The sequence below is a fragment of the Dermochelys coriacea genome, chromosome 18, assembly GCF_009764565.3.
Source record: "Dermochelys coriacea isolate rDerCor1 chromosome 18, rDerCor1.pri.v4, whole genome shotgun sequence".
NCBI classification, from domain to species: Eukaryota; Metazoa; Chordata; order Testudines; family Dermochelyidae; genus Dermochelys; species Dermochelys coriacea.
In genome coordinates, this window is record NC_050085.1 from 22,262,441 (window position 1) to 22,284,520 (window position 22,080).

Genomic DNA, 22,080 nt, shown 5'->3' on the forward strand with positions numbered 1-22,080 from the left:
TCCATTACAAAAACTACTATGCAATTTGCCTGAAAAAAAATTCTCTAGTGGTCACAGAAGGAACTGGGGAGTCAGGAGACATGGATTATATTGTTGGGTCTGCGACTGACTAGCTGTGTGTTGAGTAAATCGCTTCCTCTTACTGTACAATGGGGAGAATGCAAACCGAATCTGTGAAATATGGAGACACTTCAGTCTCAGAGAGAGACAGGCAAAGTAGCGTGACTGTAGGAAAGTAGGAAAGCTTCTGCTTGACTCCCTGAATTGGAATAGGGACTGCTCAGGATGTGGCGCATTGGTCACGTTGTGGAAGAAGCTTGCAGAGTGTCTCCCTGTATAATACCCATCTAGCCAATCTCTGCATCCCTCACTTTCACTCCCTCTATTCTTTTCAGGTTAGTACAACTAAGGCAACAGAAGTGGAGGGCTGGCTGCTGCAATCCAGGCCCCCAGTGCAGAGACACCACCCATTTCAGACCTCAGATCACAGCTATGCTGTCAGTGACCGTGCTTCCTTAAAACAAAAACTCTTCCAGGCACTAGAGGAAAATGAAAAACTGCGAAAACGCCTGAAGGTTAAAAGCATGGCACTGAGGAGGATGTTTGTGCGGCTCCAGGCCTGCAAAAAGGAGCAGCAAAAACACCAGGCCAGACAGCCTCCTGGGAGGGAACAGGGCCTGACTTTCTGAACACTCGTCTACCAGCAAGAACTGTGGTTCAACAGGCTGCCGGCTAGAGTATTTTAATAGTGAGTAACCTACTCACTACTGTTTCTAATGAGCATAACTTAAAGTTCACATACATCATAACTACCCAGCATGCACATGGTCAAATGAGAACTAGGGAAGGAAGCTTGGCTGAGAAATAGCATGTAAAAAATTCCCCAAACCTGCACTTCTTGCCTCAGCATTTGTAATCTAAATGCCTTCATAATAAAGAAAGAATGTCAGGTGCATATGGGTGTGTGAGAAGAGACTCTGGGAACCTTTCTGGCAATTACATTTAGTTAAGCTAATGTTAAGTCATATAGACATTGTCTTTTTGAGGTGTGAAGTAATTCAAAAGCTATAGAACTACTGCAAAGGCCAGAAACCACTCTTATAATTCATGTTGCTAGCTCTTCTCTCCCCATCCCATTCAGTATAATTTATATGAAAATAGATTTTCATGACAGCAAAAACTGTATTATAACTATTTACATCAGGCAAACATCAGTGAGGAGGGGAATGATTTTATTCTTGTATAAAGTTAATGAATTATTGTTTAATGTTTCACCTATATTCTGTGGCTGGATTTTATCTGCTCTGTTGGGATTTTTGTCTTATAATTAACAGCAAATGTTTTACTGCTATTTTATACCTACCACTACTCGCATCTCAGCCTTGACTGAATTCCCACACAATCCTGTTATGAGAAATTCTGTTACAGTAGCCATAGCAACATCGTTCTAAGCACCCTACAAACACAGATGAGAGAGTTCCTTCCTAAGAAGAGCTTACATCTGAGACTAAGATACAATAATAAAATAAAACGCTGGTGAGAGGTGGAAGAGTTGATGCACATTTGAGTATTTTATTGAAGATGCTGGCATCCTGCCCAGCCATCATCACTTAGCAACTTACTGTAAAAACCACCATTCACAGTGGGTCTTGAGGAAGGATTTGAAAGAGGTCAAGCTTATATTTATAAAAATATAACTAACTCACCACCCACAGCTTTCAAAGCGGATTTATTATGACAATACAGTGTTTTCTCTTCCACCAGCTTTAAACAAGGTGACGTAATCAAAGTGTGGAAGATCCATCTGCAGCAAAGGAAACACCGGGCAGTTTTCAACTGAAAATTGATTGAACACAAAATTTATTGCACAGTTGACACTTAGCTTCAGATCAAAAAACACTGCAAGATGGTAGTGAATGAAATGTATTCCTAGAACAGGCGCTGTTCACGCATAAAAAGGTGAGATTTTCCTGATAAAAAACTGGCAAGCAGCACTTGATTGTAGGAGCAAGGCGGGGAGAGATAATCATCAGCTTTCCTGGAATAGCTGTGATAAACCTGCTCTTGGACAAGGGCTATTGCAAATGAAATTCCCTGATGTGATTTCACACTTGTGAGGGGGAGATAGGACTGACATAAGTAAACAGAACAGCAGTTAGCTACAGAAATAAGGGGCCAAGGTGCATGTCAAGAAGTTATTTACTCCAGTAATTAGCAGTAGCAACAATGCCTCTGTCAATACATGCTTCTTTCTAAATTTCTTGCATATAAATGATGAAGGCCCACCCAGGACTGGCCAAGAGTGGAACTACATTTCAGTGCCGGTGTAATAGCCACCACTCTCCCTTCTATATAAATATCTAAAAGTACTAAGATGCCAGATACTTAATAGTGCTATTTCCAGCAGCCCTGCTGCTTTCAGCTAGGTTGGTAGAGCAAGAGTGCACCTCTCTGGAGGTCAGGTAAATCATAGGCAGGGATTGTATCCTAAGGCTATTGGAGGGAATCTAGCCACTCAGACAGGTTGCAGTCACTGTTTCGAAGTTTTCAGTTCCTCCTCCTATTTGGCACATCTCTACGCTTTGGTCTAGTTTACTTGTATCAACTTCATTTTCCTCTCTTCCCAGCATAAAATCAGATGGGAAGAGTTGCAGAATCAGCTAGGAACAGAACTATTCAGTTAATCTAATTCACTTCTCTCCCTCTTCCCCCCCCCCGCCACAAAAAAAAGACTTAAAACAAGATGCAGTCCTGGGTGAGGAAGAGCAAAATTAATTTGACATGGACAGTGGTTATAATCTATAATTAATCTGGAGTAGTAATAGTGCTTGGAACAAATGCTACTAGCAGCTGGATGGAAGCATGCTGAAAAAGGTCCACGTGATTAGGAAAAGCAGAGAACTTCATTCCAAACATACTTGTCCTTAAACAAAAAGTACATTTTAAATACAGAAGTGGGGTGAACAGTACATCCTCTGTCCAGTAACCAGATTGACAGAGAAGATTCTTAGGAGGTGGCCACAAACTTCACTTTCCCCTTAGGAGCAAAAAGGGTTAAATTAGCTATTTGTTTTAAATTAACTTAACTCCAACCCTGTAAGCTTGAGGAAAAGTGAGAGCCAAGAGCCTCCTCCACTTCCCATCTTGCTGACAGGGAGAGGAAACAATGAGACTGGACAAATGAGCTGCAGTTAACTCACAGCAGGAAGGGCTTGGACACATGACAGCAAGGGCTCTCCCCCTCACACCTCCCAGGCAGGGGATGGGCACACAGAGAGCATTGCATGTTCTCAGCCATGTTCCCTATTGGCTGCCAAGCCACAATCCAGGGCAGTATTGCCTTGGAGGTACCTGTAAGAGCAGGTTTTCTCTTGTTACCCCTTAACATAATTGGTATGACGCCGCCTTCTAAATGGATCATAAAAATAAAAACATCTCCGTTTCTGTTTCAAACTTGTAGAATCCAGGGGGAAGGTTTTGCAGCTTCTGTTGATTCATGTACCATACATGACACCCTGTTTTCTCACCACATTAGCCGTCCGCATCAATCCTATGAGCTGTTAAGAACAAAGAGACTCAGTTCATGTTTGTTAATAGAGATGTCATAACTCTCAGCAACATTTACCATAGTGTCAGTTGCAGAACAGAATTACTAGCAGCAAAGGAAATCACTGAATGCAAGACTCTCACCTACTATCAAAAGTAAGAGATTGATCACTCAGAAACCAGAATTTTTCAAAGGATAGCACACAGTCTGAGGTGCCAAGACTGATTTAGAAAGGACTTGTACTCTTCAGCCAAATCAATGCAGCTATTCATTAGAGACATATCCAGAACAGGCAAAGAGTCCTATGGCACCTTATAGACTAACAGATGTATTGGAGCATAAGCTTTTGTGGGTGAATATCTGAAGAAGTGAGTATTCACCCACAAAAGCTTATGCTCTGATACGTCTGTTAGTCTATAAGGTGCCACAGGACTCTCTGCCGCTTTTACAGATCCAGACTAACATGGCTACCTCTCTGATCCAGAACAGGCTAACTCCTCAGAGCTAATGGTACCAGTATCCCTGGAAGAGCACTTGCACAATTGAGACATCCCAACCAGCAACAGCAAGGCATCACTGATGCCAGACACTGGGGTGGAGTGCACCCCAGTGAATTGTGGGGCGGCCTGAGGAGATCTTGTCCTCTCTGCTGGAATTGGGGCTTGGTGACTGAAGGAAGGAGAAAGCAATCCTTGCTACTTACATTGCTTTGGTATCCTAAGGGCCTCGCTGTCAGCAGACATCACTTGATGTAGAACTCCCCGAAACTGATACAGCACTTTCAAACTCTTCTCTTCGCCCACACAAGGGTCATAGAACCCAGGCAAGCCAGTCTTTAACAACAAAAACACACTGAGCACTCTCACAGCTTTTCCACTTGTGCTTTTAGGTTACAATAGAAAGAGGGAGTTTTAAAAGGAGTTGAAGCTGGTCTCCTTCACAAGGGACACCATCAACATCAACTAATTAATGTAAAACATTAGTTAAAAGACACTTTCAAAGACAATTCAATTTCAAAAACCTAAAGGCTGGTTTTATAATTAAATTTTCCTATTTTATTAAATATTTTTCTCCCCCTGCAGCTGAGTGAGAGACTCTCACAAACAACAAGGGAAACTGACTGTGTAGGGAAATCAGCAGAAGTGACTATGAAGTGCAGCCAAGGTAAAGTAAATTCAAAGTAAATAAAAAAAATAATTCTCCCCTCAATCTTTCTGCTAGTGGTTTTAGGCATTATTTATAACAATAGCAGGTAAATAATTTTCAGACATGTAATTTTCAAGATGACAGTGTCCCTTTAACATCCAACATTAGCTAAATGCATCTGATTCTCCCACTCACCTACAGTAGTTATTACATATCTGATAATATAATTGAGCGAGGCCTTCCATTCCCTATACAAGCCATGGACATTCAGGAAAAGAGTCAGCTCTGTTAGAGTTTAAATAACTAACATGAACACCTGTCATTTAAAAGTGCTTTAGAGCAGCTCCTTCTGTGGATGCACTTGTTCTGGATTAGAGTTTACTTCTGGTTTGTTTGCCTGCACTCTGCCAGGGGAGGATGCTGTTGTGCAGGACTGGGATGTGCAGGGCCAGCAGCAAAGGTGAACACCCACAAGGTAATTCAGCACGTGTCATTGCATACCTTGGAGGCCTCTGTGAGGATAAGCTTAGAGTCCTTCACCAAGCACTGCAGGGGCACAGTCACATCTATGACTTTCACCTTCTCGTTCTTCCTGCTATTGTCATTGACAAATTTCCCATACCAGGCGTTCACTACAATCAAACCTGCATTCCACACAAGAACAAAGATATGGCAAAAGGCTCCCCCAGGTTCCTGTAGAGAAGCTGATGAAGAGATCAGCCCACCCCTTTTCCTAGCATTTTTCTCATACTGCCTGAGGGAACCGTTTTCAAGAAACAGTGTTGGAAGGGCAAATACAGAGCTTGCCTCAAAAAATTTCAGAATCATGCACAATGCTAAGCCAAGTCCAACCTGGGAATGAAAGGAGTGTTTCAACTAGGACTTGAGGAAAATTCCTACCCTGACCCGATCCCCTATAACACCAAATCAAATGTGGACCAAATCAGGGACTGAGGCACATACAACAGCCCCCAAGCTCCACTTCTCCACCCAGAGCCATCCCAAGGTAGAGCCAGAGTGCCACTTTAACAGTCATCATTAAGATCTGGGGTTAACCTAGAATGGACATAGAAGTGGCAACTCCCACTTCTCAGAGATCGTTTCAGGCTGTCTGCAGATTCAGGAAGATTTCACTACATCAATTATACTCACTTCACTTTTGGAACATTAACTTTGCAAGTGTAAACCCTAGGAAATTAATTAAAGAATTAAGATTCTAGATCACGGGTGAGCAAACTAGGCCTGCGGGCCACATCTGGCCCGCCAGCCGATTTAATTTGGCCCTCGAACTCCTGCTGGGGAGCAGGGTCTGGGTCTTGCCCCACTCCTGCGCTGCAGCTGGGGAGCAGGGTCGGGGGCTGCTCCACGCATGCATGCTGCGCCTCCATGCGGCTCCCAGAAGCAGTGGCATGTCCCCCCTCCAGCTCCTAGGTTTAGGGGCAGCCACAGGGCTCCGTGCACTGCTCCTGCCCCAAGCGCCGCCCCCACAGCTCCCATTGGCCAGAAACTGTGCCTGCAGACAGGGTGGTACGCAGAGCCGCCTGGCCACACCTCCGCATAGGAGCCAGAGGCAGGACATGTCGCTGCTTCCGGGAGCTGCTTGAGGTAAATGCCCGGAGCCTGCACCTGAGCCCCTCCCACACCCAATCCCCTTTCCTAGCCTGATCTGAACCCCTCGCCCTCCAAACCCCTCGATCCCAGCCCGGAGCACCCTCCTGCATCCCAAACCCCTCATCCCTAGCCCCACCCCAGAGCCCGCACCTCCCCACCCCCCGTGCCCAAACCCTCTACCCTAGCCCTGATCCCCCTCCTGCCCTCCGAACCACTTGGGCCCAGCCTGGAGCACTCTTCTACACCCCAAATCCCTCATCCCAGCCCCATAGCCCACATCTCCATCTGGATCCCACATCCCAACCCCCGCCCCCTCCTGCACCCTGAACTCCGCATTTATGACCCTACCCCTGAGCCCACACCCCCAGCCAGAGTCCTCACCCACTCCTGCACCCCAACCCCAATTTCGTGAGCATTCATGGCCCACCATACAATTTCCATATCCAGATGTGGCCCTCGTGCCAAAAAGTTTGCCCACCCTTAATACCTACCTTCCACTTCTCTCCCCAGCCCTTCAATCTCTATAGGGATCCCACTCCCCATTCCTCTCCTCAAACCTTTCAGAACAAGTAAGTCATGCTGCACTTTTTACCCATCCTGGCTTCCTCGGCCTCAATTATCCTCCGGACGGACTCTTGCATTAACCGAACCTGCCACAACACAAAGGACAAAATAAAATTCAGCAGTCAGATTCCATTTAAAAAGAGATATGAACTCCAAGTGGGAACAGTTTCCTTTAGCTGAGAAGGCTCACGAGGGACAAGTGAATTAGGAAGACACCTGCAGACCAGGGCCTGGGCATTGTCTCAGAGCTCATCTGAGCATAAATATGAAAATGAAGATGAGAACAAAAACACAGGGAAGGGGGAAATGCCTCAAACTGCCCTGGGGTTGCAGCGACAGAGCATGGGAATGTTAGGGACCACAGGAAGGCTCCAATTCCATGTCTGCAGATCACCCAATCCATGGGAGAGTGTCCCACAGAAATGAAAGAGTGCCAACAATTGTGGCTTGTGGGAGGCTCTGTATTCTGTTGCCCTCGCCAAAGACAGCAGCATAGTCAGCCACTTGGGTGAAGGGGAAGACTCAGTCTTACTTCCTGGGCTGGGGGGCAGTGAGAGATTCTTCCTGCCGTGCCACCGCCCCCCAACCCCGGTATTGCAAGGCAGGAGATGGGAACAGGGAGGAGCAAAGATAACATCCTGTGGCTCACCGAGGGGGGGTAGGGGGAGAGGCACACAGAGCTGCCATAAGACACTTGACTCTTTCTGCCCCCTTCTCTACTGTGAGAACGGTGTTGGGTCCTGAGGGGAGGTGGAAAAGCTCTGCCTGCTGCCTCAGTGGTCATGATTGGCTACTCTTCTCCAAGAGGCAGGCAAATGTGGAAGGCAGCCAATCAGAGAGGGGATTTTCCCCCCAGGCAGGGCTAAAATTTCCAAGAGGGCTGGAGCTCCGCACATCATAAGTAGATTGGCTCCAGCCCGGGCAAAAATCACACCACTCAAAATCTCAAGAATTGGCAACACTGCAGGTGGTATGTGTTCTGCAAATGAAAATGGGGACACAGCTGGAGAACAAAGCGTGTGGCATATGCTGTATGGAACAATATAACCAAGGATGAAACTAATAGGCAAGACTGGGGACAGAGGAATGGATGACTTACTGCAGCTTCCGCCTCCTGCTTCTTCTGTTGGACATCACTGGCGGTACTTTCCCGTTGTTTCTCCAACTCTCTGACATGAGGAAGTTAAACACTACATTAGTTATAGGCATTAAATACGATTCAGTGCAAGGATGCACTTCTCATGTCAGTGCCTTAATGATCCTACCAACCTCAGTCAGGCTGGCTTCAAGGCCTGCATTGGAGATTCTTTACAGCGATCATCCTTCAGGCTCCCCATTTTAACTCCCAATACAGCAACTGTCCCACAGAGAAATGCCCCTAAACCTGCTACCCCACTTCCAAAAGCAGCTGAATAGGAGAGCCCAGCTCCATATTTAGAACACATGACCTCAGACTCACTTCTCTTTTTGTGCCCTGAGGTAGGGTTTGATGATTAGCCTATGCATGGCAAAATAGATAATTAGGGGTCCCACGGTGGCATAGAAAACAGCACTGGGGAGCAGCTGATCTGTCAGGTGGACAGGAAAGAAGTAGGTCTGGCTGGCCCTGTTCAACCTAAAACAAAGAACAAGGCAGCTTATCAAAGCAAGTCTGTAGTTCTAACGCATACAACAGAATATGTTTTATGCCGGCCAACAGTGTAGGCTCCAACTCAGCAGCAGCAACCACCAGAGGCAGTGGGACAGTCTGAACTCTGAACCCAAAGGTCAAGAGCTCATAGACTCAGTCAGAACAGCAGCAATGGAGACATCTGAAGCCTGGCAGAGCCCTTACTTTTACGGAGCAGGTGTCTCCTCTGGAGATACTTGGTTGGAGCTGCAATGATGTTCTGGGGTCTATTTAAAAAAATCTTGAGAGAATCTCTTGTGGTCCCAAGACTCGTTGGGGAAAGACACAATCACCCCTTCCAGAGGGAAATCAGAAGCAGTTGCTTACTGTGAAAGAATCTACTGCTGCACTGTTTCCCCTTTCCCCACCATCACTTCCTGGATTCCTATCCAATAAGGCCAGGAATGTTACTGGTCCCTGTACACATCATGAGATAACCAACGTTCAAGGTTACATAGGAACAGAGGATGCTCTCAAAAGAAGGATCATATTCATGCACATGCCTTGCAGGAAGGAGGATATTAATGTTCATCAGATGCTTATGGTCAAATTTATTTTAGCAAGTTTGTCATGATCTGAAGTTTTATCACCAGGGAATCTCCTTCCTTTGAGGTTTTTAAGGTCAGGCTTGACAAAGCCCTGGCTGAGATGATTTAGTTGGGAATTGGTCCTGCTTTGAGCAGGGGGTGGGACTAGATGACCTCCTGAGGTCCCTTCCAACCCTGATCTTCTATGATTCTATGACTGCGATCTTAGTGTTTTTGGATAGGTTCTGCAGTGTTGTCATGCCCTCTGCTGGCAAAATCAAAATATGCACGACAGTCTATCACAGTGTTCTGTTAGATTTCAGAGTAGCAGCCGTGTTAGTCTGTATTCGCAAAAAGAAAAGGAGTACTTGTGGCACCTTAGAGACTAACAAATTTATTAGAGCATAAGCTTTCGTGAGCTACAGCTCACTTCATCGGATGCATTTGGTGGAAAAAGCAGAGGAGAGATTTATATACACACACACAGAGAACATGAAACAATGGGTTTATCATACACACTGTAAGGAGAGTGATCACTTAAGATGAGCCATCACCAGCAGCAGGGGGGGGAAGGAGGAAAACCTTTCATGGTGACAAGCAGGTAGGCTAATTCCAGCAGTTAACAAGAATATCAGAGGAACAGTGGGGGGTGGGGTGGGAGGGAGAAATACCATGGGGAAATAGTTTTACTTTGTGTAATGACTCATCCATTCCCAGTCTCTATTCAAGCCTAAGTTAATTGTATCCAGTTTGCAAATTAATTCCAATTCAGCAGTCTCTCCTTGGAGTCTGTTTTTGAAGCTTTTTTGTTGAAGTATAGCCACTCTTAGGTCTGTGATCGAGTGACCAGAGAGATTGAAGTGTTCTCCAACTGGTTTTTGAATGTTATAATTCTTGACGTCTGATTTGTGTCCATTCATTCTTTTACGTAGAGAGAATGAATGGACACAAATCAGACGTCAAGAATTATAACATTCAAAAACCAGTTGGAGAACACTTCAATCTCTCTGGTCACTCGATTACAGACCTAAGAGTGGCTATACTTCAACAAAAAAACTTCAAAAACAGACTCCAATGAGAGACTGCTGAATTGGAATTAATTTGCAAACTGGATACAATTAACTTAGGCTTGAATAGAGACTGGGAATGGATGAGTCATTACACAAAGTAAAACTATTTCCCCATGATATTTCTCCCCCCCACCCCACCCCACCCCCCACTGTTCCTCAGATATTCTTGTTAACTGCTGGAATTAGCCTACCTGCTTGTCACCATGAAAGGTTTTCCTCCTCCTCCCCCCCCCCCGCTGCTGGTGATGGCTCATCTTAAGTGATCCCTCTCCTTACAGTGTGTATGATAAAACCCATTGTTTCATGTTCTCTGTGTGTGTGTGTATATAAATCTCTCCTCTGTTTTTTCCACCAAATGCATCCGATGAAGTGAGCTGTAGCTCACGAAAGCTTATGCTCTAATAAATTTGTTAGTCTCTAAGGTGCCACAAGTACTCCTTTTCTTTTTGCGAATACAGACTAACACGGCTGCTACTCTGAAACCTATCCTCTTACAGTAATTTGCTAAGCTTGATTTTTAGAATGCAACCTCAGATATTTTTAATGTACTTATACACTAGTGCCAGATGAAATGCTCAGCCTCCAACAGAAGTAGGCTTAGAGGGCCACATCCCTCTATTAAAAGTGAGAGCAGCTGCAACCTGCTCCATTTTATGGCATGTACATACATCACAGCCTTTGGGTTCCTGTTGCCAGTATGCCTAAAATACTTAGCTTGGGTGCCCCAATTGAATGCATCAGACACATGAATGTGTGTTACAATCATAGCTACCAACATCACAGTTATAATCTTGAACTGACTTGATTTTCAGAGACACTCCCTGTGGAACACCAACACTGACAGTGGCTCCCAAAATACTGTGTCTGGAAATCTTCCTCTCTGCTCCATATTCCACTATGGTCCCAAAGAAACCTGCCCTAGAACAACAAAACCAGAAAACAGTAAGACAAGAGCAGTGTCTCCAGTTTTTCTTTTAATATCCAATTCTGTTTATTGTAGTTCACCACATATCACAAAGGAGAGGTTACGAACCTTCTGCAGTAACTGGAGTTCTTATAGATGTGCGTGATCAGAGATTTTCGCCAGCAGTGTACGCGGGTCCATGACTGCACCCTAGATATCCTTGTGCTCCAGTGCAAGGGTATATGGGTGGGCAGAGGGGATGGAAGAACTGCCTTCACTCCAATTCCTTCTCAACCACGGAAGTCTAGCAAGACTGAAAGGCAGATGGGAAGAGGCAGAGGTAGTGGAGCACCCATAGAGACGCATCTTGAGGAACTCCAGTTACCATACCACGTCAGTCACCTCCCCTTCTTCTTTGAGTAGTGTCCCTAAGGGGTCTCACTTCAGGAGATCCTGAGTGTGGGAGGAGCGTGCTGAGGAGGCTGATTTAGTATGGATCATAGAACAGGGTCACCAAAAGCCACGTCAGCTCTGGAAGCAAGCACAGGAGCATAGTGCTGGAAAAACATGCACCAAAGATCAGGTGGCTGCCCTGCAGATGTCTGAGACAGGATGTTTTTCAGTAAGGCCACTCTGAGATTGAGACCTAGTGGAATAAACTATCATTTTAAGAGGGTGACAAACCCCCAACGCTTCGTAACAGCTTAAGAAGCATCCTACAACAGTCTTTGGGTGGAGAATGGATGTCCTTTTATTCGTTCCACAACAGAGCTGAAAAGCCTTGGGAAAGCCCTAAGGGAGTCAGTTCTGTCACGGTAAAAGGTGAGCTCTTCTAACATTCAATGTATGGTGGCTCATTTCATCTCTTGAAGAGTGAGGCTTGGGGTGAAACACTGGTGGGTGAATCTCCTGATAAATGTGGGACTCTGAATAAACTTTAGGTAGAAAGCGAGGGTGTGGATGTAGTGTCACCTTATTATGACAGAACACCGTATATAGTGGGTCAACCATCAGGGCTCCTATCTCTCCAACACTCTTCCTGGCTGAGGGACAAAGGAAGGAGGGATCAGCTCCCCATAGGTTCAAACTGAGGTTTCTTCTGCACATTAAAGACTAAACTGAGATCCCATGGTGGAGTGGGTTTTTTGACAGGAGGAAAAATGTTGAACAGGCACTTAATAATCATCATCACAGTCAGGTGTCTGAAGAACTGAAAACTCCTCAAGGGGGGTGAAAAGCTGTGATGGCAGCAAGGTGAACCTTAACCAAGCTCAGCAATAATTCAATGATTTTTAAATTTGGCAGATAATTGAGAATGTGCATCACATGAGACTCAAGAGGAGTTATAGATCAGTGGAAACATTTCCACTTCTGTAGGTAGGTTTTCCTTGTAGTAGGTTTTCCACTGAGATCTATATGTGGTGTGATATGCACCAGTTCCATAGTTTTTCTGACTCAAAACAAAAGGATCTTTCTCCTCCTTACCAAATGATAGAATACACAGCTGCTCTGTTGGCCAGCATTATGATGACTGGGTTCCCCCAGATGTGGGTAAGGAAGGGCTGGCAAGTGTAACAAGGATTTCCTCAGTTGGTCCATTTGTCCTGAGCTGTGAACTCCTGGAAGTGCGCACCCCAGCCCAATAGGGAAGCACTGAGGTGATGATCCTTGTGTGAGAAGGCTGTGACAATGGAACTCCCACACAGACTTCTTTTGGATCTTTCCACCAAACTGCCACCCTCACCACTCCAGGCCGCCAGCCTTGGAGCTCCCAGGCGCCACAGGAGCTGGACCCCTCCTCTCTCCTCCCGCAGCAGGACTCCGACTCTCATTCCCCATCAGCCCCATTTTGTCACAGTTATTTTTAGTAAAAGTAAGGGACAGGTCACAGGCTTCTGTGAATTTTTATTTATTGCCCGTGACCTGTCCCTGACTTTTACTAAGAATAACTGTGACAAAATCTTAACTTTAGTAATTAGTAAAGGGATGCAGCACAAGGCTCCTATACTTAAAGGGTCCTTGGGTCAGGACAAGGAGCAGTGGGTGGGACTGCACCCCCCCCAGCCACTGGAGGAAGTTGCTATGCCCTAAGGAAAGGAATTAGAACTCTGGCACCCCAGGGAAGGGGGCCACACTGGGACTGACTCAGCGGGGAGCTGTGGTCAGCGAACTGAGTCCAAGAGGGGTGGCTTAGCAGGAAGGCTGGGGGTCACTGAGGACTCAAATAGAGGCAAGGATTCCCCAGGGAAGAAGCCCCTGGGGTGCTGCTCAATTCCAGAGAAGGAATCTTGCCAACCTAGCCAGACCACGCAAGGATACCATGATGGGCCCCCTTGGGCTGGTTAAAGACTGAGTCCAGGAGGGCTACAGGAAGATGCACCAACAGAGGGGGTACTGTGATAGGCCGCAGTTGGACTAATTGGGGCCTGAGCCTTGGGAGGGCTGCAGATTGACGCCAACAGAGAGAGTACCATGATGGGCCCTGTTGGACTATTAAAGGCTGAGCCCAGGGAGGGCTGCAGGACATTGAGGCCATTTTTGGACGGTGTACCCCAGAAGGGATTTGTTTCACACACAGATTATGTGTGACTTGGCTGGGGAGTCACTGAATACCCACCTGACAAGTGCATTCATTAACAGCCTTGACAACAAGGGAGCTGGGTGTAGGATGGGAGAAAAAAATATACTCCAAGCCTCTGGGTGGTATATAATATTTTTGTCAGTCAGTTTACACTTAGTTAGCACGGTAGCTGGAATTTGCAGAGCCATAAAGGCCGAGGCCAGCAGATAGTCATTGATTTGGTATCACACATGTTGATAAAAAAACTAGTATAATATAAAATTAACATGGCACACATTAAATGGATTAAAAACTGGCTAACTTATAGGTCTCAAAATATAACTGTAAATGGGAAATCATCATCAAGTTAGAGTGTATCCAGTGGGATCCCACAGGGATTGGTTCTTGTCCCTGTGCTATTTAACATTTTTATCAATGACCTGAAAGACAACATAAAACCATCACTGATAAAGTTTGCAGATGACACAAAAATTGGGGGAGTGGTAAATAGCGAAGAGGACAGGTCTCAGAGCAATCTGGATCGCTTGGTAAACTAGGTGCAAGCAAATGATGTGTTTTAATACATCTAAATGTAAATATGTACATTTAGGAACAAAGAATGTAGGCCGTCCTATTTATAGACTGAAGGAATTGTGGTGGACAATCAGCTGGACATGAGGTTCCAAGGTGCTGCAGTGGCCAAAAGAGCTAATTTGATCCTGGGATGTAGAAACAGGAATCTTGTGTAGGAAGAGAGAGATTATTTTACTCTGCTTTTGGCATTGATGCAACTATTGCTGGAATACTGTGTCCAGTTCTGGGGCCCACAATTCAATGTGTTAAACTGGAGCAGGTTCAGAGAAGAGCCACAAGATAAGAAACATGCAGTGTAGCGATAAACTATCTAGACTGAGTTCTTTGAGTCCAACAAAGAAAAAGTTAAATGGTGACAATTACAGTCTATAGGCATCTACATAGGGAACAAATATTTAATAATGGACTCTCCAATCTAGCAGAGAAACATCTAACACAATCCAGTGGCTGGAAGCTGAAGCCAGGCAAATTCAGACTGAAATAAGGTGTACATTTTTGACAGTGAAGGTATTTAACCATTGGAACAATTTACCAAGGGTTGTGGTGGAGTCTCCATCACTGACCATTTTAAAATCAAAATTGGATGTTTTTCTAAAAAATCTGCTTTACGAATAATTTGGGGGAAGTTCTATGGTCTGCGTTATACAGGTCAGACTAAACGATCACAATGGTCCCTCCCTTCAGGCCTTTGAATCTATGCATCAATTAAATTGATGGGCAAGGTGATTTTGCCCTAAGCAGACAAATGGAGGATGTCCAACAGGGAATTCTGGGGATCCTTCATCTCCTCCAGTGGAATTTGTAAAGTCTCTTGGAAGGTATCCATTTCAGAAGACCTTGAAAGGCCTTGAAATCATAAATATTCAGCATAAAATGGCAGGGAGGCACAGTAGTGTTGTCTGGTGAGGAGGAAAATTTGTGGGAAGGTAATCTCTCTTCTTTCTCTTCTGGCTCTTGGTCCTCTGTGAGATCCTCCTGTGGAACAAGAACCAGGGTGGCGGTTGTTGATCCTCACATGCCCTCTTACAATATGGGACCCATTTCAGAGTAGCAGCCATGTTAGTCTGTATTCGCAAAAAGAAAAGGAGTACTTGTGGCACCTTAGAGACTAACAAATTTCTAAGGTGCCAAAGTACTCCTTTTCTTTTTGCGAATACAGACTAACACGGCTGCTACTCTGAAACCTGTCATTATGCAAGGCACTGAATTTAGCCGTATAGAGTGGAATTTTTTAAATTTGTTAGTCTCTAAGGTGCCACAAGTACTCCTTTTCTTTTTGCGAATATGGGACCCAGTATACCTGGTCACCATCAGGGGCCCACAGATTCCAATAACCCCACTGTGGTGCAGTGTAAGGGAGGGAGCAGAATCCCAGGGTTGCCAGGTATCTCTCCAGTTGGAACTTATTCCTCGGGGTGCACCTCAAGGGAAGGAGTCTGGAACAGGAAAGTAGAAGAGCCTTCTATAGACCCCTCGGAATCAGATGGGGTGTCATCGCCGTATCCACCAGTGCCAGTGCTCGAGTTAGTACAGAAGGCCAGAGAGGCCCAATAATGGCATCAGTACTGGAGACCAACACTTGTTTGGCTGGTTAGATGATACCAGAGGATGTCTCGGTACTGGCTGGAAATCCTTCTCAGTAGCCTCAGAGTTTGTGTGAGGCTGGTGACCATGATGGTACTGGAGGACGAGTCACCAATGTCAATGGCAGGACCAGAGGTTAAGCAGACTCCGGGAGGTAAGTCAGCACTGGCAGAGCATCTCTCTAGGGACCCCTCAGCAATGGTCACTCAGATTCCTCCCAGGTCCTCATGGAACAGAAGCCAGTATGGTACCAGGGACTGTGGACAGGGGCCCCCCAGAAGTCAGGTGATAAGTGCAATCCGTGCACCCTTCTCGGCTGGCTGGCTGGCAGATACCATGATTTCAGCTTGTCCTTAGAGTCCTTGTGCTTCAAAGGCACCGAGTCCAGTGCCAATGCCACTTGAGGTTGTTTACCTGACGGTTTCTCAGTATGCAGTGTTGTCTTTTTAGCCAGTGTCAGGATCTTGGTAGCAGTGGGGGGTAAGGGGGGTCGAGGTCGAGAAAGAGCCTCAGCAGTACCTGTGTTGGGATGTGAGGTCTCCTGAGGCCTGGACCCAGAGGTGACTTTTCTCTTCTCTTAACCCATTCTCCAGAATGGGATATCTCCTTTTTTAGGATCTGGATGGTTCTAAAGGGGCCCCAGGGTCTTTGCTTCCCGCCACAGCAGTGACGGTGGCCAGAGCTCTCTGTGCAACCGAATCGGACGTATAGGGCGTGACTCAGACCCTCCAGGTCTCAGAACACACTCCATCAGAGTTTTAGTCTGTTCTCCCTCAGTATTTTAGACTTGCTTTTAAATCCTGAGCAGATCTTACATTTTGATGGGATGTGAGTTTTTCCCAGGGAGTTGACCCACTTGAATGTCTGTCACTGCAGGGAAAAGACCTATGGCAGGTCTGGCAGGGTTTGAAGCCAGGGGTTTTGAACATAACCCATTACTCGAGGACATGGATTGTGGCCCAAGAAGAAAACAAATACCCAGTTCGGGCAAATGAAACGGGGGGATGCTACAGTGTGCTAAACAACGGGAAAATATACAGATATATAAATATATAGATATATAAAGAAAATCACTAAGAAGAAACAGTAAGAGACATGCAACATGCCATATGGCTAACTATAGCCAATGCTCTGTCTCAAGCTGCAGGTAGTTGAGACAGAACTGAAGTGGCAGCAGGGCCATACCCCCACACTATGCCCTTAAATTGGAGCACGAGGATACCTAGGGTGCAGGCGCAAACTCTGCTGGTGACAGTCTCCAATCAGGAGCACACAGGCACATGCACATCCTGAAGTGGAGCTGCCACAGGCAGACTAGTCGAAGAAATATCAGCAAATTAAAACAGGAAACAATACGGAACAAGAAAAAGACATGTTTAGGGGCTGTTTGTTAGTGAGTGATAAACTATGTAAATACAGGACCTAAATGGAGGAGGCTTTTTTCAGTTAGTACAGTAACAAACTGGCAAGACTTTGTCGGTGATGATACACAGATATCAAAATAATACAGGTACTACCTCCCCAGCTGAAGAGGACAAAGACTCATCTTAGCCCCAAGACTGTGACCCTTCATTTAGTCACATTAACAGAGAGAATTAAAAATCAAGGGAAGCAGCTCTTCCACCAAGAAATACGCAGGCATCAGAGCACAGACTACACAGGCGTACAGCAGCAGTAACTGGGTTTCCTTGCCAGATGCTCTGATGCAAGCCCCACAGGAGCATTCCCACTTATACTCACTTGAGGGAACCTTTAACTCGGGTTTGATCCTCATCCTGAAACTTATGCTGGTAACTGATCATCATGAAGGAGTGGGGGATTCCGAGCTGAAACACCAGAGAGGCATGAGTTCATGGACAAGCTGTATCAGCCACAGCTGAGTTCTCCCACCAATTTCCTTTCCAGTCCCTTCTGCAGGATAGACATCACCCCAATAGCTACCACCTGCATGTCACTACCCTCCACCTGTGCTCACAGTGTCACTCACAGAATTTTAGACTGTGCTCTGTGAAGCCTTTACTTGTGACTGAGAACGAAACTGAGTGGGGCTTTGGAACAAGAGAGGGACTCTCTTGCAAAGTGATCTGCAGAACAGTTGGAGAAGTGCTGCCTTGAAGGGACACTGTCAGCTGGTTTAAGATCTCATTTCATTGCTGTTCCTGGGAAATTTCCAGGCACCACTAGTTAGCAAAACTGATAACTGCCATATGATCTCAGACAAATGGGACCATTCTGAAACACCCTGCTCCTCACCCAGACCCGTAAGTCTTTACATTAGTGTGATCACATCAGAGCAGCAGGTTGAGTGTTCATGCCAACACTCTGGGAAAGCAAACACATGCAGACAGGGTGGGTGGATGCACTCGTTGCAGTGCTCAGAGCACTTTGCGGGTACATTCCATATGGCAGGAAGATTAGTGTCACTTTCCACAGAAGAGGCAGAATCAAGGCTGTTCTCAAGTGTCTCCTGGAAACATTGGGCCGGGCAGGAAGCACATCAGGTGATCTAAGCACATTCCTAAGCGACTGGGTCATTTCTGCGAGGAACGTGCTGCAAGATTTCTGGCTCTGGTGAATTAAGTGGCTGCTGTAGGAACATTTCTAACTAGGTACAGGAGCAGCAAGAAATATGACAGGTCTATAGCCCTGAAACTGTGCTTTGCTCTTTCTGCAAAACATTTAAGTAATGTGTTCTTCCTAGTGAGAGAGACATTTCTGCTTTCATGGACACCTAGACACGGTGTGTTTTGCTGCTCTGAATGCTGAGGGGAAGGTTACATGTTCTGCTGAGTAGAAATCATATAGACTGTTAACATGTCATTCAGGAGCAAGAGTCCAGCAGCAGAATCTGCTGTTGGAATTCAGAGCAAACAGCTGCTTTTCAATGCATTCTGCAAAAGGGGAGTTGGAAAAATTGTTTTGAGCAGAGACACAAATTTTAGGGTGCACCAACCTCACAACTTCCCTTTAAGCTCTTTTGCTCCTGCCTCTCTCCCCCCCTCATCGAGAAGGAAGGAACACTAATTTCATGGAAATCAGTGGCAACACTGCTATGTCCATAAGTCAGCTGAAGAGACTGAGTAAAGTAGCACAAACTATGCTCCAAGAAATGAAACAGTCTCCCAGCCCAGGGAAGCTGAAGCCTGACACATTGCTCTCCATATCTCCAGCACATGAACATTATGAGCTGTGTCCTCCAGCTCACTACTACAATACTAGCCATCTGTTCTGGGCAGAGGGCTGCAAAGTAATCCACAAACCTATCACACTAACTAAACTCAGACAGGTGCTAATTACATAAATTCCTGACAGAGATTATAATGGAAAAGGGGCAAGCTACCTTCCAATGGGCACTATAAGAGGCACTCAAATATCAATAAGGAGCTTGCTCTCCATTACGCACAACCCTCCGAGTCTTACCTGCAAGGCCACTGTGAAGTGGCTGGTTTTGGTATCCCGGACAATACTCGTATTCATGGCTGATTGGATGCCCCATCGCCACTGTAAATAGCCCATCGTGTTCTTATCTAGGTTCCGTGCCAGGACAGTCGTGAGGCCTGGTCGGATTCCACGGGATGAAAACTGAAGAGCACAGTTTGTGGTGATGAAGCTACAAGAAATAAGGAGAGCATCAAAAGCAGTAAGAACAGAGACTCTAGACAGCCTCAAACTCCAGGTCACCCAGGAGCTTTGGCATGCAGGAATCTCAAGAGACATTCGCTGCATGCTGTAGACACTCGCTATCCTTCAGCTCCAATATCAGCTGCAATCAGTTCATACATTAGACACTGGCAGCACTGTAACCCTCCAATTCAGTCAGTCGTGATAACATTAGGGCCAGCCCAACAGGAGTGCAAACACTGGCAAGGAGGCTTGCCTCACGCTTACTGCGCAACAGGTATGGACTCAGTTCTGTGGAAACAGCACCACCACCTGCTATGGAGGCCTCCTATTGCTGCCCAGCAGCTCCCCATCACCAGAGTGAGAGGCAGCAGCAATACGCTCTCGAGGGGCCCACGTCACAATCTGGGCTCTGAGAAGGGATGTCTGAAAACCAGAAGGTCTCAAAAGGGAAGGAGACAGCACTGGTCACCAATGAGAAAGAGGCTTTAATGCAAAAATGCAGTCATTATCTACTTTCTACTTTTCTGCACAAAAGGATGGTTCTGGTCATTTGCAAATCACCACCTGGCAAAGGGCAAACCGTGCATTACTTCTCTAATCTCCTTTCTTAATGTCAGAACCTCTCCTGCACGTGAGTCCCAGAAGAGCCCTGGATGCAGAGGCCAGGAGTCTGGAGAATATCACTGAGCATTATTTCTGCACAGCATCACAAGGCTTGTGACAAGAGATCTCCTGAGCTTCGCTCCCTCTTCTCCCCACTTCATAGAAAGCCATTCCTGTAATTTACAGCTTAACGACATCCCACAAAGCAGCCTCTATTTCCTAACCTACCTGACCTTCAAGTTCAGCCTCTGAAAAATCCATGTTGTCTAGCAGTTCTACTTTCCCCCTTCCTCCCCTTTCAGATAATTAAGAGGAGACTTAGTTACATTAGCCTTGTTCCCTACTTGGGAGCCTGTGTCACTTATAAATGCCAATACCAGCCTGCCTCCATTACCCTCCAAAGGGGAAAAAACAAACAACCCTCCCCTAGTTCTCTCAAGTATCCCAAATTGAGCTACTACCCGTTCTCCCAGGTGGGAAAGGGGAACCAAGTCACAGGCTTTGGGTTCACTTTGAAAATAAGCAAACTGCTCCCTCCAAACGCTCCTACTGGTGACAACACTGAACACAATGAATCAGATGCGAGACGGTCACAGACACACGCTTTGTCATGTTCTCATTTATTTCTGGGTTGTTCTATTTAAAAAAAAAGCAAATGAGGAATTTAATTCAAACTTTTTAAATTATGCTCTCAGAACTGACTGCTCCCTTACAAATCCTGCCTGAGAAGTGGCTGTTTTCTGTTGAGCTACACAGTCCTGCTGATCACTCAAAAGAAGAAATGAAGAAGTTGCCTTTGAAAGTTGTTTCAAAAATTGAAAAATGTTCCTCCTTCTGGTTACAGCATTTCAATAAAGCTGAAGCTGTGTATGCAAAGCTTCACACACCAGATGAAATAGAAGAACTGAACAGCATCCATCTCCACAGCACTCAATCCCTAAAGCAATAACCACTGTCACAAAAGAATAATAAAAGTTATGAAAAAGCATCCGTTCACTCCCTCCACTAAAACCGGGATCAATTCCTGTTTTTTGCCATTAAACTAATTGTAACAGAAATTCTGCACTCAAGGAAATTAAGCGCTTGCACGGTGAAGTGGAGAAAAAGAAGTTTTGACATAGAGCAACGAGCTGCTCCCTCTGGTTCGTCTGTGTGTGTGGGTTTTTCCCCACCCGCTATGACTAAAGAAAACACTGTCTAGGAGTTTCCTCCCAGTCTGGTTTCTTCATCCGCTTGACTCTGGAACAAAGTCAGACTCTTGTGTTTAGGAGATCACAAAACTGTCATAGAGTTGACTATGAGGACATAAAACCGGCAGTGTGACCTCATTACAAGAGCAAATATAGACCAAAGATGGGAAAGGATGTAATCCTTGCTAAAACCTGCAGAGTACACTTAAAATGCATGGTACCAACAACAAAATAAAATAAAATCTTTTTATTTTCCCTCATATGAAAGTCCTCTGAAAGGTTTAAATTGGACTGCCATGTTCTATGTGATAAACAAATCCAAAGTGAATATGAAAGGACATTTCAGTCTGGAACATTCATGAACAGGACTATAGAGTAGTAGCTGTTTCTTATATTTACCATCTTGGTGTAAGATTACGAAATATCTTCAGACCAAACAGAGGTCCCTGAAGGTCTCCAGCTCCAAACTCTAACTGTTTAAATATAAGAGACAAAACAGTTAGAAGGGAACATCTTTCCCAGTAGTTGCACAGTACTGTCTATTCTATTTACAAAAAGAAAAGGAGTACTTGGGGCACCTTAGAGACTAACACATTTATTTGAGCATAAACTTTCGTGAGCTGCAGCTCACTTCATCGGATGCATTCAGTGAAGTGAACTGTAGCTCACGAAAGCTTATGCTCAAATAAATGCGTTAGTCTCTAAGGTGCCACAAGTACTCCTTTTTTTTTTTTTTGCGAATACAGATTAACACGGCTGCTACTCTGAAACCTATTCTATTTACCATTGCCTTATGCTATAGACATATTAAATACCTCAACATAGTATAAATCATTCATGTCTGTTCACTTTAGCAATCTGTCTTTTCTATTAGTGTTATGCTCAGG

The 22,080-nt window shown here is 45.4% G+C and overlaps 2 protein-coding genes across 12 annotated transcripts in view; one reads left to right on the forward strand and one right to left on the reverse strand.

Moving 5' to 3' along the window:
- Positions 1 to 22,080, forward strand: part of THAP3 (THAP domain containing 3) — a 49,996-nt gene that overhangs the window by 3,915 nt on the left and 24,001 nt on the right. For 3 of the 11 annotated variants that reach the window (XM_043499833.1, XM_043499836.1, XM_043499834.1), the window contains 2 exons: positions 4,630 to 4,711; positions 20,699 to 21,436. In XM_043499833.1, the coding sequence (XP_043355768.1) occupies positions 4,630 to 4,711; positions 20,699 to 20,952 (336 nt within the window). In that variant the 3' untranslated portion in view covers positions 20,953 to 21,436. Of the gene's footprint in view, positions 1 to 395; positions 1,737 to 1,764; positions 1,903 to 4,629; positions 4,729 to 11,134; positions 12,901 to 20,698; positions 21,437 to 22,080 lie in introns of those variants that run through there. The other 8 variants (XM_043499838.1, XM_043499837.1, XM_043499839.1 and 5 more) reach the window with 5 other exon arrangements.
- DNAJC11 (DnaJ heat shock protein family (Hsp40) member C11) overlaps positions 1,711 to 22,080 on the reverse strand; it is a 73,650-nt gene continuing 53,280 nt past the window's right edge. Inside the window, exons 7-17 of the mRNA XM_043499832.1 lie at positions 21,593 to 21,666; positions 19,197 to 19,386; positions 17,517 to 17,602; positions 10,936 to 11,052; positions 8,328 to 8,483; positions 7,968 to 8,037; positions 6,897 to 6,954; positions 5,195 to 5,337; positions 4,251 to 4,380; positions 2,732 to 3,557; positions 1,711 to 2,579 (exon numbers count right to left, since the gene is read on the reverse strand). Of these exons, the coding sequence (XP_043355767.1) occupies positions 3,532 to 3,557; positions 4,251 to 4,380; positions 5,195 to 5,337; positions 6,897 to 6,954; positions 7,968 to 8,037; positions 8,328 to 8,483; positions 10,936 to 11,052; positions 17,517 to 17,602; positions 19,197 to 19,386; positions 21,593 to 21,666 (1,050 nt within the window). The 3' untranslated portion in view covers positions 1,711 to 2,579; positions 2,732 to 3,531. The remainder of the gene's footprint in view (positions 2,580 to 2,731; positions 3,558 to 4,250; positions 4,381 to 5,194; positions 5,338 to 6,896; positions 6,955 to 7,967; positions 8,038 to 8,327; positions 8,484 to 10,935; positions 11,053 to 17,516; positions 17,603 to 19,196; positions 19,387 to 21,592; positions 21,667 to 22,080) is intronic.